The sequence below is a fragment of the Athalia rosae genome, chromosome 8, assembly GCF_917208135.1.
Source record: "Athalia rosae chromosome 8, iyAthRosa1.1, whole genome shotgun sequence".
Taxonomy (NCBI): Eukaryota; Metazoa; Arthropoda; class Insecta; order Hymenoptera; family Athaliidae; genus Athalia; species Athalia rosae.
The window spans coordinates 423,714-436,751 of NC_064033.1; the positions used below are offsets into that span (position 1 = coordinate 423,714).

At 38.2% G+C, this 13,038-nt stretch overlaps 1 protein-coding gene and 1 long non-coding RNA gene across 4 annotated transcripts; one reads left to right on the top strand and one right to left on the bottom strand.

Annotated features, from left to right (window-relative positions):
- Positions 1 to 66: 66 nt before the first annotated feature.
- On the bottom strand, positions 67 to 4,105 carry LOC105683929 (AFG3-like protein 2). The gene is made up of 13 exons (XM_012396923.3): positions 3,887 to 4,105; positions 3,533 to 3,662; positions 3,125 to 3,440; positions 2,935 to 3,028; positions 2,568 to 2,736; positions 2,348 to 2,486; positions 2,164 to 2,282; positions 1,754 to 2,029; positions 1,433 to 1,660; positions 1,099 to 1,325; positions 847 to 1,023; positions 565 to 783; positions 67 to 474 (listed from the first exon to the last, which is right to left on the bottom strand). Exons 1-13 carry the CDS (start codon positions 3,971 to 3,973, stop codon positions 190 to 192), a joined length of 2,466 nt encoding a protein of 821 aa, XP_012252346.2. The 5' UTR covers positions 3,974 to 4,105; the 3' UTR covers positions 67 to 189.
- On the top strand, positions 331 to 5,418 carry LOC110116879. Of its 3 annotated transcripts, XR_007279730.1 has the most exons (4): positions 331 to 496; positions 4,141 to 4,270; positions 4,371 to 4,600; positions 5,053 to 5,418. It is a non-coding gene; the product is annotated as an uncharacterized LOC110116879 (long non-coding RNA). The 3 variants fall into 3 exon arrangements; XR_007279729.1 differs by lacking the exon at positions 331 to 496 and having other exon boundaries at positions 4,129 to 4,270; XR_007279731.1 differs by lacking the exons at positions 331 to 496; positions 5,053 to 5,418 and adding an exon at positions 4,685 to 4,743 and having other exon boundaries at positions 4,129 to 4,270.
- Positions 5,419 to 13,038: the final 7,620 nt, after the last annotated feature.

The following is a 13,038-nucleotide window of genomic DNA, read 5'->3' on the forward strand; positions in this document are numbered from 1 at the left end:
TCCTTTCGTCCCAGTCGTTATTTTGTGACAAAAAGTGCTCTTTTGATAATTAATAAAAGTCCGTGATCCTGTTGTGCCATTTTCATTTTAAAATACAATAATAATTTATTACTCTGTATATAATAAGTTTTTAACTATAATACAGCATATGAAAGCGATACACATCAAACTATACCTATATCGAAATAATTACAGACGTTGAGTGGGCTGATCTTTGGGGGATTCGGTAGCGGGCAAGGGTGCACCTTTGGCGATCTCGGATTCTTCGTTGTTGGAACTGGGGGTGTTGGATTCTTTGCCACGGGATTGATTCCACTCTTTCAATCCCTCCGGTAGTTGCGTGTCTTCTTCGAAAGACCCTGTTCCTTCTACGAATTGCTCGTAGGTAGACTTTTCTGGGAAAGGTCGTGGACCAAGCAGTTCGATCATGTCGTTCCGACTCAAGATTTCTTGTTTGAGAAGACGCTCTGCTACCTAAAAGAGTCGGCCATACTTGGTAAGTACAACATTGTACCGTATTCGTGGAACGAATTCTACGTCTATCAAATCTCAACGGCCATTTACCTTGATAACGTGCTCCTTGTGTTTATTGAGCAGGTCCCGTGTATGTTGGTGGGCACTGTCGATCAAAACGCGAACCTCGGAATCGATCAGTTGAGCGGTACTTTCGGAATAAGGCTTATCCAAAACCATGTCCCCGGGTTGAGGCATGTCAAAGCTAACGTTGCCGACCTTCTCATTCATACCGTAATGCACTATTTGTGCGTAAGCACTTTGAGTCACCTTCGAAAGAGAAGAGGTCTCAGTTATATCGACGCAAAGAAACACCTGTTGCCGGATCAATACCTTTTTCAAATCATCCTGCGCTCCCGTAGTAATCCGTTTGAAAAATATTTCCTCAGACACTCGCCCGCCCAGAGTCATACACATTCGGTCAAATAATTGTTCCTTGGTGTAGAGGTATTGCTCCCGCGGTAAATACTGTGCGTAGCCCAAGCCTTTGCCCCGAGGTATAATGGAAACCTATGAAAAATCAGGATGGACGGACTTTAAACGTGATTAAAATCGTGAACTCTAGAAATGCTATGTCAGTCATACCTTTAAAAGTGGATCCGCATGCTCCAAAAACCATCCCGCTACAGCATGGCCAGCCTCGTGATAAGCGACAGTTTTTTTTTCCTCCGGCTGCAGAACGTTGGTCTTTTTCTCCATACCCGCAACAACTCGCTCTATAGCTTGTTCGAAATTTTTCAGCTCTATGCTGGTATTCAAATCTCTCGCTGCGATAAGAGCTGCCTCGTTACAAACATTGGCAATGTCAGCCCCTAAAATATTATAGACACGTTACAAATTTATACTCTAGATAACATTATGATTAGCAATGTTGGAGACATGATCGACACTCATATTTATTCGAACGCGTTTATCGCACCTGTAAACCCAGGGGTAAGAGATGCCATTTTTCTCGCCAGATCTGCCTTATCAAGGTTAGTTTTGAGATGTTCCAAATGCACTTTGAAAATTGACGCACGTCCTTTGATATCGGGAGCGGGGACGAAAATTTGTCGATCGAACCTTCCGGGACGTAGCAGAGCTTTGTCCAGGATGTCGACTCTGTTAGTAGCAGCCAATACAACCACGTTTGTAGTAGTATTAAAACCTTGTTGTACGAAAATCGAAATAATTTTAATCCAGAATCTTACGTGATGTACCACCAAGTGAAATTCTCAATATTAAATTCAAGTTTGTTCACCGTCCATTTCGACAAGCAACTGATTCAACGTATTCTCTTGCTCCGAATGTCCACCGAAATTTCGCGATCCCCTCTTCCGGCCCACCGCATCTATCTCGTCAATGAATAATATACACGGTGCGTGTTTTCGGGCCATGGTAAACATGTCACGGACTCTGGATGGGCCGACTCCAACAAACATTTCCAAAAACTCGGAACCAGACACAGTAATGAAAGGAACGTTTGCTTCACCGGCCGTTGCTTTTGCCAGGAGAGTTTTCCCAGTTCCAGGTGGACCTACAAGGTTTAATGCTTTAACTATACGGACAACGCGTACATGACGAACTATCAATGTGATGAGCAGTTGGATCTAGATGTAACCGACCAAATTTTCGCAATCTAACTGCGACTAATTTTTATGATTAAAATACCTGTGAGCATTGCTCCCTTGGGTATTTTCGCTCCGAGATTTATGTACTGTTGTGGATTTTTTAGGAAATTTACAAACTCCATAATCTCGATTTTTGCTTCCTCGCATCCCGCCACGTCCCTGCATAATGCAAAAGTTCGATAATTTCCTTTTCGGTTATTTTGTACTATGGCAAAATGACTCACTTGAATCGCACTCCAATTTCACTAGAATTAATGAGCTTAGCAGTTGATTCCATTACTCCACCGAATAATCCACCACCTTTACGCCCGCCTTTGCCACCCATCATGTTCGCCGTTCGCCGCATGATGTATATGAGAAAAACTACACATGAAACAAGAAAGTACGATAGACGGTTGTCGAGAACAGCTCGAGAGACCCATGCATACAGTGAGAAATACGCACGTGTAATTAGAATGGAGGGTATTAAACTGAACATCAAGCTTCCCACTTCAACTTCAGTCTTGTAAATGACAGGAACATAGTTTTGTGGTTCAACATTTAATTCGACTTGCGCATTTTCTAAGTTCCGCTCGAATGAGTCTACACTTCCAATGGCAAACCAAAGAATGGGCTGCAAGTCAATTAATTCACAAAGCAAGATATTAGTAAGAAAAGTGAGAGAGAGCGAGAAATAGAGAGATAGAGAGAGAGGGAGAAAAGTACAAGAGAGACAATAAATTTTTGTTGTGACTAGGGTCTAGCCCTGTAATTGCACAATATAATTGAATCAGTAAGTGTAAAGAAGCATTGAATAATTGGAATTATTTACCCAATTATCTCCACCATGACCAGGCAGCAGCTGGACTCGGACCCACTTTTTATTGACGACTTCTAGCTTTTCTACAATACCCTTCGACATGTAGCTGCAAATGTGAAAGACAACTCTTATGAGGGCACTAGCAACAGATAAATTGATCCCTGAAACTTTGGACATATTCCGATGAACTAAATGTATTTACCTGTTGAGAAAATCCCGCCAGGTGATTTCTTTATATCCCATTTGGTTGTATGCCAGATATCCAAATAAACAGGCAGCCCCGATGCCACAGCAAAGTAAAATTGCATCTTTACTGGAATCTGGTGGATTTTTCCCACCGGATCCCGACTGAAATTTTTCACCAAATAACTTGAAAGACCACGGTGGAAATGGTGACTGCTTATTGCCATTAGGTTGAGATGGTGGAGTCTTTGGCTGATGCGGTTGTTGAGATGGCGGGGTGCTTTTCTCTGTTAACTTTTCTCCTTCTTTCTCAGGCTTTCCAGCCAATTTCTGACCTGATAAAAGAAATACATACCTTTTTGTAAACTACGAGCCGAATAAGGATTGTTTTGAGAATTTGGAACTATAAAACATCTACTGCCCATACCTGTTTGTTTTGGGTAGAATTTTTCAAAACCCTTCGGGGGCCGCTGACAAAGCAGTTGCCATTGCTGCTGAACACATTCAATTGTTGGTATTCTTGATACATATCGTAGCATCGACAACTTCTGCCAAAGCTGAAAGAGAAAATGTTTACCGTTATAGTACAGTATACTTCAGTCTTCTAACCGTTTGAGCCAGTAAAGTAAAGTGGTCTATGAAAAATCAAAAAACTAAAGTATGTTTGGAATTTTAGAATTCCAATGATAATGGGTATGACAGCGGCAACAATGTTGTAACATAGTCGATGGCAAACAATTTGAACTAGTTATCTCGTTGGTTATGTCGAATGATTAAGTACCTGTAAACGATCACACCGACCAGTCAAAGCTGATTTAACGAACAATTTTTCCAATTTATTTGCCGTCGACAATAATTGATTAGCCATCGTGCTTCAGAGGTCTCGTTCCACTATCATGGGGAAAATGACGCAATTAGTCCTCTGTGTTCGTAACACAGATCTGTAAACCGGCTGCTACTTTAAATGGGACTTGTGGCCGCCATTTAACTTTTTAACGCCACAAAATAATAGTAGCAATCATGATGGCTTTCCAGCAAACAAATTGTCCGATACGATGGCGCGGTGCTCGCTAGTCTTCGGCAGGGGTCTCTACTCACCACCAGCGGTGGGGGCTTGACATGAAGCAATAGATTCCTCCAATATTTGAATTCGTTGCGAAAAATGGTAAATTGCACATCCATTGACTCCTTGATTTCTCACTTTTTAGATGGATAAAACGGCGATAACTCGATCAATTTCATAGATGGAATTATTCTGCTTGCAGATTTGGATTCCTGAGACCAAAATACATAGGATTATCATGGAAAACTCCATGAAAAAAATTCGGAATCATCATCTCAAATTTTGAGAAAACTCCAAGGCTATAGGCTTACCGTTTTTTTGGGCTAAAAGGTGAAATATTTGCCAGAACAATTCCAGGACGCTTATCTGATGTAAAAATGCACAACGAACACGAAGCCGTCCATCAAATTGAGCTGGCATCCAATCCCAACGGTATATCCTGGATTTTTTACTTCTTTAATCGATTATTTGGCGATAACTTGATCAATTTCATAGATGGAATTATTCTGCTTGCAGATTCGGATTCCTGAGACCAAAATACATAGGATTATCATGGAAAACTCCATGAAAAAAATTCGGAATCATCATCTCAAATTTTGAGAAAACTCTAAGGCTATAGGCTTACCGTTTTTTCGGGCTGAAAGGTGAAATATTTGCCAGAACAATTCCAGGACGCTTATCTGATGTAAAAATGCGCAACGAACACGAAGCCGTCCATCATATTGAGCTGGCATCAAATCCCAACGGTATATCCTCGATTTTTTACTTTTTCAATCGATTATTTGGCGATAACTCGATTAATTTCAGAGATATAATTATTTGGCTTGCAAATTATAGTTGAGATTCATCATATTTCCTTACCACTCTCTCATTTTGATTTTTAGGAGGGCCTTGAGGCATCGAGATCACTGAGTCAACGGTGGCACCACACCCGCATAGAAAATACAAGACTATCCTCGATGCATTTACACCACTGGACTTTACAATATCCTGTAGTTTGGTGATCTATACTTCCAATTATTATGTGTTTCGAGTGAATAATTACGTAGAAATGAACGATAATGTATACCTCTTGTATCTTAGAGAATAAGAAATGAATAATTGAATATTAATTGAAATGAAACTATCGTCCATACTCTTGTAACGCATTGATCATAAGTATACAAAAATGAATTTATATTGTTCATTGCAAAGTCTCAATATGTATTCTTGACGATTGATTTATTAATAAAAACTCTCTGTAACTAATACGTCGATTGTTCAGTCCTTAATAATTACATCCCTGTATGCATCATGAGATGATATCCACGTTGGTGATGTATTCATGCGTGCATCATATCATACATCATCACATGCATGCATGCGTATCAGATCACATTGAATCACAACCGGAAGTGATAATGCAGAGCTCTAGAATATCGGCCCTGAAGATTGAAAGTTTGCCGAAAAGTAGGTATTTGTATCAGGAGAACATGAAACCCGAGGAGGTGGTCCGAAACTTGGTGCCTCATCATGTGCATGCATTCAATCCTTCATGATTAATTCTAGTCTGATAGAGAGAGTGACTGATTCTTTGCAGAACTAACTATATGCCTGCCTATGTATTTATTTATTCAATAAATCGTGAATAAAAAAGAAACAGAATAATTTCTAGCTTTAGAACAGCGTTTCCGAAGTTTCGAAGTTAGGCTAAAAAATTTTCCGGGTATCAGGAGAACAGGAAAACCGAGGAGGTATTCCGAGACCTGGTGCCTCATCATGTGCATGCGTTCCACCCTGTTTATTCGTTCTTATCATGAAAGAGAGAGCAACTGATACATTGCAGGACTGACTGCATGCATGCCTGTGCCTTTGATCAATGAATCATGCTTCAAACCGGAAGTGATAATGCAGAGCTCTAGAATACCGGCCCTGAAAATTGAAAGTTTGCCGAAAAGTAGGTATTTGTATCAGGAGAACATGAAACCCGAGGAGGTGGTCCGAAACTTGGTGCCTCATCATGTGCATGCATTCAATCCTTCATGATTATTTCTAGTCTCATAGAGAGAGTGACTGATTCTTTGCAGGACTAACTATATGCCTGCCTATGTATTTATTTATTCAATAAATCGTGAATAAAAGAGGAACAGAATAATTTCTAGCTTTAGAACAGCGTTTCCGAAGTTTCGAAGTTAGGCTAAAAAATTTTCTGGGTATCAGGAGAACAGAAAAATCGAGGAGGTATTTCGAAATTTAGAATTTGGGCCAAAAAATTATCCGGGTATCAGGAGAACAGGAAAACCGAGGAGGTATTCGGAGACCTGGTGCCTCATCATGTGCATGCGTTCCACCCTGTTCATCTATTCCTATCATGAAAGAGAGAGCAACTGATACATTGCAGGACTGACTGCATGCATGCCTGTGCCTTTGATCGATGAATCATGCTTCAAACCGGAAGTGATAATGCAGAGCTCTAGAATACCGGCCCTGAAAATTGAAAGTTTGCCGAAAAGTGGAGATTTGTATCAGGAGAACAGAAAACCCGAGGAGGTGGTCCGAAACTTGGTGCCTCATCATGTGCATGCATTCAATCCTTCATGATTATTTCTAGTCTGATAGAGAGAGCGACTGAATCTTTGCCTGCCTGTTTATCCGATCATTCAATAATTCATGCATAGAAAAGTTCCGAGCCATTATGTTGTATTATTCTTCATCACTTGCCTGCTCACTATTCGTCATTCTAGGTCTCGACATGTCAATGTGTGATGCTTCCAGGGGTGTAAATAATAGGATACAAGTATTCAGTTTGAAAATAGCCTGTCATTTATTCATGAGTTATGCAAGGAATACATTCAGCATACATACATTATTCAAATAATTATTAAAAGCTTTGCAATATCTTTCACGAGATGTATAATGTTCATTTCAATGATACAATATTACTCCAGTAATTCAAATGAATAAAACTTATGAATACATTGCTTAAAGACTTATTCGCATACATCAACTATTCGACGCTATGCATGGGTATGATAATTATTTTGCAATTTTCAAACTGGCAGGTGTAAGCACACTTTCTGTTCTAGGTAAGGAGATGCTCGTCAGAAAGTGCTGATACCGGATAAATAGCGCGCAGAAATCGGTTGACCATCCTCCACTCAAGATTTTGCGAATCGAATCTGCAAGTTGAAGGAGCGGTGGCAATTCTCCCTTCAGTACAACCTTATCGTCAGAGTCTCCTCTGAGTTGGTCTACGATCATTTGATTAGAGCATCCTTGTATTCGAAATAAAAAACTGAAACCAAAATAGAGATCATGCTTGTATTATTCATAAAAGACACTGATATTATGCAACAACACCTTGCCTACATCCCTCTCGTCTTGCTGTAGCACCTACAGTCATGCTCCATAGATATACTTGGCGTTATTATGAACCCAGTTATCCTCTCCGAGTCGAATCACCAGCCAAACATGTATCTTGTACCTTGAAACTGTCGCAGTAAGATTCTCTTTGCCTCACTTGGAGTTTACCGGCAGCATCTGATACGAGTCCTGTTTAATCTATGTCTTCTAAGCGTAGAATATAATTTCCTTGGTTTTAATAGCTGATATATAGCTGCACCATGTTGCACAGAGCTGTATGGAAGCCTCCGAGATGCAGGTAACCTGGAAATGGCATCGGAGCAAAGAGAATCACATCGTTAAGAAGAAAACCCAGATCCTCGTCTCTCGACTGGCCAGTGAATCTTTTCTAAGCTCACCTGTTGGGCTTGGGGCACTCCTTGTGTCTTGTACGCCCTGTTGGAAAATTTTTTAAGATTCCAGTCGGAGAATAGAGTACGCTGCACTTTGTGCATGTCACCGAGTGTCACGCAATAGAGATTATGAATTAAATCAATTCTCATACATTTCCCTGATCTGGGGGGTTACCTGCAAACGTCATTTGCGCGTGGAGCCACACACGTCAAGATGAACAAGAGAGACCATAAAGATGCACCTATTCCAATTGATTTGTCAATTACCGCATCTTTCCATGGCCCTGGGAGCGTTTTCTGATATGCAACTAGAGTTACACCATCCCAGATTTATTCTGAATTTGTTTCTAATTCTTTTTAATATTCTCTACTTTTTTCTAATTTTTTCTAATTTTTTTTGATTTTTTCTGATTTTTTCCGATTTTTTAATTAATTATTCGAATTTTCCGCGTATTTCTCTGGGCGCCGCCATTTTCTTTAAGCTCCGCCCACCGCGAGTACAGCTAGCGCCATGTGGCGGATTTTTTGTGAACTAACCCCTAAAAAAACGGGAAAGTTTTGACCCTCCTTCGAGCAAAACCGGAAAAGTATTGACCACTATTTCTCTCGGCTCCGCCCAGCGCGAGTACAGCTAGCGCCATGTGGCGGAATTTTCGTGAACTAAAATCCCAGGTTTCTTGCCCCTTGACGTCAGGCAATGTGTTGCGTGAAAGAGACGTATTTCGTGGTCAATACTTTTCCGGTTTTGGAAAAAAGCAAAAGTTTTGACCCTTCTTCAGAGAAAAAAACGCGAAAGTTTTGACCCTCCTTGCAGCGAAACCTGAAAAGTATTGACCACTTTTTCGAGCAAAAAAACGAGAAAGTTTTGACCCTCCCTGCAGCGAAACCTGAAAAGTATTGACCACTTTTTCAAGCAAAAAAACGAGAAAGTTTTGACCCTCCCTGCAGCGAAACCTGAAAAGTATTGACCACTTTTTCGAGCAAAAAAACGAGAAAGTTTTGACCCTCCTTGCAGCGAAACCTGAAAAGTATTGACCACGAAATACGTCTCTTTCACGCAACACATTGCCTGACGTCAAGGGGCAAGAAACCTGGGATTTTAGTTCACGAAAATTCCGCCACATGGCGCTAGCTGTACTCGCGCTGGGCGGAGCCGAGAGAAATAGTGGTCAATACTTTTCCGGTTTTGCTCGAAGGAGGGTCAAAACTTTCCCGTTTTTTTAGGGGTTAGTTCACAAAAAATCCGCCACATGGCGCTAGCTGTACTCGCGGTGGGCGGAGCTTAAAGAAAATGGCGGCGCCCAGAGAAATACGCGGAAAATTCGAATAATTAATTAAAAAATCGGAAAAAATCAGAAAAAATCAAAAAAAATTAGAAAAAATTAGAAAAAAGTAGAGAATATTAAAAAGAATTAGAAACAAATTCAGAATAAATCTGGGATGGTGTAACTCTAGTTGCATATCAGAAAACGCTCCCAGGGCCATGGAAAGATGCGGTAATTGACAAATCAATTGGAATAGGTGCATCTTTATGGTCTCTCTTGTTCATCTTGACGTGTGTGGCTCCACGCGCAAATGACGTTTGCAGGTAACCCCCCAGATCAGGGAAATGTATGAGAATTGATTTAATTCATAATCTCTATTGCGTGACACTCGGTGACATGCACAAAGTGCAGCGTACTCTATTCTCCGACTGGAATCTTAAAAAACTTTCCAACAGGGCGTACAAGACACAAGGAGTGCCCCAAGCCCAACAGGTGAGCTTAGAAAAGATTCACTGGCCAGTCGAGAGACGAGGATCTGGGTTTTCTTCTTAACGATGTGATTCTCTTTGCTCCGATGCCATTTCCAGGTTACCTGCATCTCGGAGGCCTCCATACAGCTCTGTGCAACATGGTGCAGCTATATATCAGCTATTCAAACCAAGGAAATTATATTCTACACTTAGAAGACATAGATCAAACAGGACTCGTACCAGATGCTGCCAGTAAACTCCAAGAGAATCTATTCTGAGCTGAAATAATCCCAGACAAAGACTCGACGAAGGGTGAACCCGTAGGTTCCTACTTTCAATCAAAACATCTGAAATTACACAAGTATCTACTTCAATATCCCTTTTGTTAGTTAAAAATTCGCCTGTCACAATCTCTAATACATACATCCATCCTTTGTAGTGAGCGGGTTCAAGTTCTCCTCCAAAATGCCTTGACTTAGCGCTGTTTTCGTTTAGACAATGGACTGGAGCTCTCAGGACAAGAATCCTTGAGGCTTAGGCACACACTAAAGTACGACAAGTGTAGACACCTGAGCAAAGAGGATTTGACAGATGAACTGAGGCGAAGAGAATCTCACTGCGTTAGTTTTAAAGTACGAGAAAGACGTTTGGCTGGCGATTCGTCTCTGACAAAATAACTGGGTTCATAATATTGCCTAGTATAGGAGACAAGGCAGTGATTCTTGTGCATTTTGTTCTTGGTGATTCCTAAACAATTGGAAACAAAAAATCCTGTATAGTTGAAGTCTGTCTGGATATTACTAAGTGCTAACTGAAGCAATGAATAATGTAGTGATTCATCAGAAATAAAGAAAGCAGTGAAGAATCAAAAGTCCAAGTTTTTTTTTCACCTCTCTTTATTTTGGTATTATTCTTTCCGAAATTCTATTACACTGATAAAGATAATAAAATGTTTCATATCTCTACACTTACTATATGTCGGCTTCAAATCTGACAAATGTTTTCAACACAGTAATAATCATACTCATAGCAGTACCTAATCTTAATAAATTGAATAACAACAACCACAACAATAATAATAAAACTAGCAATAATTAGTGCACAAGAAAATACCTTAACTCTGCCTGAATTCGTCGAAATATTTGCTTTACTCTATTTTCCACGGTATAATCCAGTCAACTATAGCCAGACAAGAAAGAGAAACCATGAGAAAACCTTATTGTATTTTTTTTATCAGTTTTGATCCCTTGTTGCAGTTCACTTATTCATTTTTGTGTTTTGCTCTATCATTGGCAAGATACCATGATATTACTAGCAGTTTTATTTACATGGATTTTTTTTTAACATGTTCCTTATATATTTTTTTCAATTTCTGTAGGAATGCATAGTATGATCCCACAGAGAATATAATTTTAGTAATTTACGGTGCAATTCATCATCAAAGTCATCATCGTTATTGTGATTGTAGTTATTATGATTTGGTGTGGCTTATCAACTAATTAATAACATTTGTGCTCAACTTTTCATTGTTGTTGTTGTTGTTCCATAGTTATTGTTAGTATTTTTCACCTCAATTTTTTGTGTTCACCATCATTGGAATTCAATTTCTTTAATTCCCATTTTTATATTTCGTTACATCTATCAATTGATTAATAATTAACTTATTAGTATCATTTATTTCCCGGCATTTCGATATACATCGTTATTATTTATCATTCTATCGTTATAATAGTTTTTCACAATCGTTAGTAATAATATTATCCATTAGGGTACAGAGTCCAACGAAAAACTACTTAATGTTTTCTTCTTCTTCTCATACCCGTATCATTATTATCAATAACGATAGGTGGTAATAGCAGTAGCAGTAGTGTAGTGGTGGTAGTAGTGATAATAATATTAACAGAACACGTATTTAAATTAATTTCAATGTGCAGTACAGTGTTAATTTTCTATTATCTCGGTTCGACTTTTCAATCTTTCTTCCAGGTGTATAACATTAAAATTATGGTATGTGTATTTTGATTATTATCAATTTTGTCGATATCTCTGTTATTGTTACTTCTTTGATCCGAATCTTATCAGTGATTATATATTTATAATGTACAACAATTGTTATGCTTATTATCGTCTTATACATATACATATACGCAGATTTATATAAGTTTGTATAATCTATATGTGTATACTTTCAGTACATCAACGTGTTATGATTTTTCAACGTGTTACTTTACTTTTATCATCCATTTATTTATGATCATGTTTTTTCCTTTTCAAAATATATAATGATCATATTTTTTTAGAAACTTGTCAGTTTTGTTAAGAGTATATTTTTCTCATTGAATTCTTGTTCACAATTTTTGGTACGTTCAATTAAATTAATTTATTTAAATGGTATGTTCGTATGTGACGTGCATGTTCATCTTCCCCATAATTTTAATAATTATTCATTGTTCATTTAATTAATCTATTCATTCATTTACTTATTTCTTTTTATAATTTTTTCGCACTTACTTTTAGTACAAAAAACGTTAATTGATAATAACAATCTAACAATATTTAAGGCAAAAATACGGATATTATAATTTTATAAGAACAAATCATCTCAAACGAACAACAATGTCAACAACAACAACGCTCATGAAAATAATAATAATCAAAAGTATAATCAATGACGATAATCATACGTCATGTTTAATCGAAGTTTTGCACATTTGTTCCTTTTTTTTTCAAATTTATGTCTCATCTTCTTGGTTGTTTTTGTTTCAGAGATGTTACATACTTTATTAATACATCAATCTATTTCTTTCCTCCCTCTCTTTCGCTCTCCCCCCCATTTAGTTATGTTTCTCTTCAATTATTATTTATGATCCTAATCGTACTGATTATTTTTTCTCATACAACGGTTGGACATAGTTGTGGATTACAGATCTAGATATAGGTAAGTATAACAACGTTTCAACAACAAATTGAATCGAGTATCGTTACGGCCACAACATATGTATAACTGTTATTGTTAAGTTATTGAAAATTACTATACATTTCATTGCATTGGTGGTGCGAATTATTGTAATGATATACACGAATATGACATAGAATATGGATCGTCGAATGAAGCAAATATCTATCTTTATCTTTTCGCATTGTTATACTATCCATTGTGTTATTCGTACGAACAACGGCGGAAAAAGGAAAACGAATGGAAATGCATGGTTTAAAAAAAATTTTGTTGCAAATTTTCTCTGTAAATTTGAGCAAAATTCAAACGATTAAACAACTGAGAATTCTGATGAGAGCAGTAACAATAATGTTGGTAACAGATTTAGAACAATAATTATTCACGTCAAACATACGAACACACTAATGAAAAAAGTTTTGTATAGTAAAGTAATATACAATGACAC

Bases quoted from the DNA above. Each gene is read 5' to 3' on its own strand.
- LOC105683929 (XM_012396923.3), bottom strand. From the start codon at position 3,973: ATGGCTAATCAATTATTGTCGACGGCAAATAAATTGGAAAAATTGTTC. The intron at 1,661-1,753 runs GTGAACAAACTT...TCGTACAACAAG, and splicing joins GTTGCTTGTCGAAATGGACG to GTTTTAATACTACTACAAAC. The intron at 1,326-1,432 runs GTGCGATAAACG...ATAATATTTTAG, and splicing joins TCTTACCCCTGGGTTTACAG to GGGCTGACATTGCCAATGTT.